The 6,379-nt window shown below is 42.6% G+C and overlaps 3 protein-coding genes across 3 annotated transcripts; all 3 read right to left on the bottom strand.

The window, feature by feature from the left end:
• Positions 1-1,746: 1,746 nt before the first annotated feature.
• TEOVI_000862900 (Ring finger domain containing protein, putative) lies at positions 1,747-2,376 on the bottom strand (the record flags this gene model as incomplete). Its single annotated transcript, XM_067221552.1, has 1 exon — positions 1,747-2,376. The coding sequence occupies one exon, from the start codon at positions 2,374-2,376 to the stop codon at positions 1,747-1,749; it is 630 nt and encodes a 209-aa protein (XP_067077653.1).
• A 1,455-nt stretch (positions 2,377-3,831) lies between these two features.
• On the bottom strand, positions 3,832-4,686 carry TEOVI_000862800 (chaperone protein DNAj, putative; the record flags this gene model as incomplete). The annotated part of the gene is made up of 1 exon (XM_067221551.1): positions 3,832-4,686. One exon carries the CDS (start codon positions 4,684-4,686, stop codon positions 3,832-3,834), a length of 855 nt encoding a protein of 284 aa, XP_067077652.1.
• A 673-nt stretch (positions 4,687-5,359) lies between these two features.
• TEOVI_000862700 (uncharacterized protein) lies at positions 5,360-6,145 on the bottom strand (the record flags this gene model as incomplete). The annotated part of the gene is made up of 1 exon (XM_067221550.1): positions 5,360-6,145. One exon carries the CDS (start codon positions 6,143-6,145, stop codon positions 5,360-5,362), a length of 786 nt encoding a protein of 261 aa, XP_067077651.1.
• Between the last annotated feature and the right edge of the window lie 234 nt (positions 6,146-6,379).

Below are 6,379 nucleotides of genomic sequence, written 5' to 3'. Positions count from 1 at the left end.
TATATATATATATATATATATATATATTATTTGTATATCATATAATTTACTTGTTTATTTATTTATGAAAAAAATGAGGGAGTTGGTCGTATGTATAGGGAAGATTTCGTTCCTCATACGCTCTTTTCCTTTTCTCTCTTTTTTTTTTTACTTCTGCTTCATCTTCCTTTTATACTCTCATTTCTCTCACTCACCATTAAGTTCCACCCCTCTAGCATTTACGTTGCCTTTCTTTATTCTTTGCCTTTTTTTTCTTGTTTTTTTTTTTTAATTCACTTCACTTAACTTTCATTTTCTTCTCCTCCTCCCCTCCAATCCAATCCAATACACACACACACACACACACACACCTTCTGTATTTATTTATTTGTTTATTTGCTCAAAAGTTCGTGGGGGCGTTTATTATCAACACAAACCAAAGAAAAAAGAAAAAAAGAAAGAAAAAAAGAAATCAGCATCTTCTTTTCTCCTTCCTCCATGCAAGTCACACACATATTTTTAGTACTGCACACTGCTAAACAAAACAAAACAAAACAAAACAACAACAATAACAACAAATGCTCAAGAGACTTTAATAATTTTTAAAGGAGAAAAAATCAAAAACTGAAAACGAATGCGCAGTTGTTGCTTTTGTTGTTGTTGTTTCCCCTCCATTTTTTTTTCTTTTTGACACGCAAGTTTTCTTTTCCGCCTCTGCCTTCATTTCCTGTTTTCACTTCCACCCACACTCCCTTTACATATATATATATATATGTAAATAAATATTTTTTTAAATAAATATAATTTGGAGGAAGCGGAGAAGCTGCGGCCTCAACATTTGGTAATATTCCCTGAAACCAAAATTCCTTCCATACATTCATTCACTTTTCCACGCATTCATTTATTTGATTCAAACGAAATGATGTCAACATTTATTCAAATTTCATCACTCACTAAAACAAAACAACAACTTCTTCCCAATCCTTCACCCAATTAACCACACATCCACTCATTTTATATTCATTCCCCCTGAACTTTTGAAACATAAACAAAATACGCCACGGCAGCAGCAGCAACAGCAGCAGAATAATAATAATTATAATAATAATAATAAGAAAAAAAAAGAAAGAGGATGGTGGTGGTAGTAGTAGTAGTAGTGGTGAAATAAAAACAAAACAAAACTCAAAAGAGGGAGGCACAATTCATTTCCATATCTCATTTTCTCATATTTTTTTCTTTCTTTTTTTTCTTTTTTTCTTTGTTATTTGTTTTTCTTTAACATTTATATATATATATATATTATTTTTATTTATTTGTCCATTTATTTATTTATTTTGCTGGTCACGGTGAACACCACACACGCACAAAAACAAAAAAACAAAAAAAAGTGGGGAAAGAGTGTGGGCGAACAGAGACCAACTCAAAGAAAACAATTAAGTACTGAGAAGGGGCAATAAACGCGCGCGAGAGAACGTCACAATAAAACAAACACACACACACACACACAAAACAAAAAAAAGAAACAATATCTCATAAGTAACACTCAAGCGGAACAACTGTGTAGTCCAAATAAAAAAAAAAAAAGGGATGGAGAAAAGAAAAAAAAAGAAACACATGGAACCAAAAAAAAAAGGAAGAGAAGAGAAGAAAAAGAAAGAAAGAAACGCCAACGTGGAAACCACAGCAATGATAACATGAGCAACAACTACTCTACCAAAAGCGCCCAAAAATAACAAACTCAGAGCCAACGCCTCTCAAAGCAGTACATCACAAATCATCTTCACATGTGCAACAGAATTTCATGCAACGCCGCACCCGCGACAAAAATGAAACATTACCAACATCCACAACACTTCCAGATCCCTCCACTCCTGCTGAAGCGTTGACTACCGAAGGAGGTTTCGTGTCCAACACACGACCATGAACTCCACCTGCCGTTACCATAAATGTTGTTCCTGATGATGCTGATGTCATTGTTGATGTTGTTGCACGACCCTTCCGTTGCGAAGGTGACACTTCAGAGGGACGCTGGGATTGTCTCCCCGTATGCATTGGTAATCCATCACCACGTAACACAATCATACACACGGGACAAATGGGGGAACGCTGCCGCCAATCCTCAACACATTGCAGGTGGAAACTGTGACCACAACCCACCACCACGGCGGGGTTCTCATGTGTGAATGATTCAAGACATATGGGACACATGGAGGTTTGATATTTACCCACAACAAATGATTCCTCTTCAGATGACTCCTTGTTGACTTTACTGAAGGCGCTGTGACTGCAGAGCGGGGCGGTTGGAGAATCCCTCGCATCGGAGAGGGGCGTCATGGGCGATTGTGGCATTTTCCCCCATGGGGCTGAACAGCCGCCGCAATTCCCGTCTTTGCTCATACTAACGAACGTATAATTTAACAGCAACGCCAGTCGCCGGTGCTACTCCGATTTGGTGCCAACAACAGCCAGCAAATACGAAGGAAGGTGAATAAACAAAACAAAACGAAAAATAAATGACTTACGCGAACACAAACACGAATGATCTTTCAGTCTACCACTTGTCCCCCTCCTCCTCCTCCTCCTCCTCGTTGCGTAACACCAGTATATGAAGGGATGCTGAACCTGGAAAGTTTCCCGTCAAAAATATGTAAGCACCTAGAGATATAGATTTAAGGTTTTTTTTTTCTCCCCCTCCCTCCCTTCTTTGTGTCTTTTGATTTGTTCGTTCGTCCGCCCTCACTTCCGCGAGCCACACGCCCAGTCGTATCGGCCCTTTAATCCCAATTTTCCTTCCCACTATGCACACAGTTCCTAATGAAAATTTACTTCTCTCCTCCTGTCGTTTTTGGTGTTTCGCTCTCTTGAACTTCCACCTCTTCTCTTACCGGTTCCTTTTCTTGCTACTATTACCTTTTTTTTTTCAATCTTCCTTCCCCTCCTTGCACTTTATATATATAATTTTTTTTCTTTTTAAGTTTCTTTCCTATATTTCTTTTTCCCTTTGTTGACACCCCTCTCTTTCCCTAATAATCACTAGAAATATATGAGCAGAGAAATATATATGCAAACACTTGTACCTATATGTATGTGTATGTTTATGTTTATGTATGTGTATGCGTGTATATAAGTACACTTGCCCTACTGCGTTACCTTAATTACACCACTCACCTGTCAGTTCCTACCTTCTGTGGGAGCGGGGAGGGTAAAATAAAACCCAAACCAACTCAACAAAAGAAAAGAAAAGAAATCACAAACCTGAGCGACGGCGCACGGCAGCAGTGCACCCCGCCGTGATCTGAATTTCAGCACCCACAAAAACACAAACAGGCGGGTGAACAGAAGAAAGAGACAAAATAAAAGTAGAAAAAGAAAAAGAGAGAAACGGTTGAGAAGTGGAAACAGTGCAACTTTAAGCGCATATCGATGAATACACGTGAATGTACAGGAAAGATATGGAGAGAAATAACCCCGTTAACGTGGAGCAACCAACAGATGATGTAATGATGGTAATGATAAAAGTAATTATCATTTATTATTGTAAAAACTGTACCAGGTGACACATTGACACACAGACCATCTGCTCGCCAATGATTGGTTCTTCTGAGGTAAAAAGTGGCATAAATCGAGTAAGAAGCTTACATAACTAACCACATCGAAAAAAAAAATAAAGAGGACAATAACACAAACGGTAAGATCAACAACACCGCTCACATACAAGCACACATTATGCGCACATATGTATAATATATATATATATAAAGACTGAGAGTTCATAACCAAATAACTCCAACTAACAAGAGAAAAGTAATAACACCAGCATGCGATATAAATCATGACTCACGTTGCATTCAATCAATCGGCAGGACTGTTACCACCTGTACTTTCAGAAATATTATTATAACCGAAATCGTCCCCAGAGCCTCCACCATGTACAAATCGGCCAGGGAAGAGAAGACGTTTCACAACTGTTGGGGCAAGTCGCTTGGGATCGGTATCCACCACTTCACCAGCAAGTTGTCGCCGTCGCTCCTCCTCCTCCTGTTGGGTCATAAATGCATAAAATTTTGGGTCCAGTAGCCGCAGCGCTCCCTCCAACAGGTGCCTCACCACTACAAGAGAAAAAATAACCGCCACCAGGCCCATCATGACATACGACATCACAGCGAAGAGAGTCACATGCAAACTAGCAGAATTTCCAGAGGCGAGACCACGGCGAAGCGTAGGAGCCGCACCATTTTGATGCCAAAGGCTCGTTGGGTTAGTGGCCATTGCATAAGCCGTTTGGATCATGTCGTATCGCTCAGTTCCATTTCCCCTCACCGCCTCTACTCGTTGCTGACTATCTGGATGTGTCTCTAATACGAGCTCACGATACCGGGCGCGTACTTCCGGTAATTCAGCATGATCAGGGAGTCCCAAAATGCGCAATGGGGAGCCATGACGCTGCAACCATAACTGCTCCTGTTCTAATATTTGTACACGCTCCATGCCGCGTTGCATGCCCGTTGCCATACGAGAGCGGAGACGTTGAGGTGTGAGGGCTACGAAAAGAGAGCGTAAAAAAAGCGTTACACGGCCAGGGCGAAAGCTGTGATTTTCACCAGTGGTGATGCACCTTGCGGAAGTGCCGGAACACACAAGGGGCTGCAGTGTCATGAGTGCCGCACGCCGAACGCTACGGTTCATGGCTACTGGTATGGGTTTCATAAATCCACACTCCCTTTTGTATTTTTTTCTTTTTTTTTTTTGGTTTTGTTTTGTTTCCTCCCCACCTCCACTTCCAGTTACAAATGACTTCAGGAGAGTGACAATGCAACGCGCAAAACTGAGAAATAAAAACATAAAACAACAAAATATGAGCATGGGAACATGTGCAGTAACACAAAGAACAGACAGACAGACAGACGACTACAGTTGGCACTGGAGAAGAGAGAGAGAGAGTGAGTGAGTGAGTGAGATAATAGCGATATTTTAGCGCTAACGCAGGAGGTCGTCTCAAGAGTCAAGCATAATATTGACAAGAGAGGTGTCGCAACTACAACCTCCTTCAAGAAAGAATTGCATCCTTTGCGCACGAACCCCCTCCTCCTGGGTGTAAACAAAGTTTATTATTAATGCCAAATAATTCCAACAGAGAGCAGCGGCAACACCAATAACAGCGCAACACGAGTAGAAAGCGAAGACAACCAACCAAATGATCTCCCCTGTTAGCCTCACAGCGGCTCTGCCACGGCCAGCAAACATACAAACACACAAACGGACAGAAAGGTACACAAACTGTCCTCACTACAAGCAAATGTGATAAAAAGATGTTGAGAAGAGAAAAAAAGGCAAATACTGGATACCCAACATAACACTCTTCTGATTTCTACGCGACACGCTACAAGTCGTAAAAGCGGCACATAATCGCGCGTGAGTCAAATACACTGCCGTGAAGCTCCGCCACAACATTAGCGGCACTAGACTTCGAGGAAAGTGTGCATACAAGCGCCACATGATCGTCAAAAGCAGGCGGTTCCAGTTCCTCCTTCGCCTCACCGCCATTCGATTCCTCCTCCCCATTTGTTGGCGCCCTCCTCTCCTCCATCTTTAGTCGTTTCCCCACTGGTTCCAAATCCACCTCTCCATCCCTGTCACCTCCACCGCCACCGCTGCCGCATGCATCACCACCGTCATCCACAAGCACTTGATAATTGATTATTTTCTCCTTGGCGACCTCCTCTACTTTGCCCAACACCGCCCGCAGTAACTCATCCAGTGGCCCTTCACTCAGTGAAAGATGTCGGTACATCTGCAGTGAAACAAAATTTGTTAACAGGACATGCGGCGACGGAACACCGAATGCGGGGGTTCCTTGTGGGTCCAGAAGCCGTTTCCGTCTCTTGTAGAGCGCCTTCTCCCGTTTCCGCTGTTCCCAGCGCCTCTCAATATCCTTAATGATACACCTCACAATATCATCCACGGTCGCATGCTGCAGGGCAGTTTCCTTCACCACGCGATTCATCCAAAACCCCGCCACGGCATCCCATTGTTTCTCAAAGAAGTTATGATTCGACCGCTCCTTCACACTTTCAGGCATGCGGAGGTCTTGCCGTGTGAACTGAAGCCGCCTGCCAGTGCTGCCCCAAATGACGAGAGCCGAAGACGTGGTGCCCGACGTGTCCATCAGAAGCGTGGGTTTAAAGAAATCAAATGTTTAATGCAACGGGTGAGTTCAGTGTTTGTGTGAAGAGAAACCGCGCCTTCCCTCAACCTCCTCCCCCCCCCCTCTTTTCCTCCTCCACAGTTAGCGCCTCTTCCAAGTGGGAAATGTATCTCTTAATGAAAAATATATATATCTGTGAAGGCGGTGAAACGCGCTCACCACTAGCAGGTGGCGACAATATTGACAATAATAAAT

Source organism: Trypanosoma equiperdum, assembly GCF_001457755.1.
Source record: "Trypanosoma equiperdum strain OVI genome assembly, contig: ctg_1459, whole genome shotgun sequence".
Lineage (NCBI taxonomy): Eukaryota > Euglenozoa > Kinetoplastea > Trypanosomatida > Trypanosomatidae > Trypanosoma > Trypanosoma equiperdum.
This window is presented reverse-complemented; position numbering and strand designations above follow the sequence as displayed.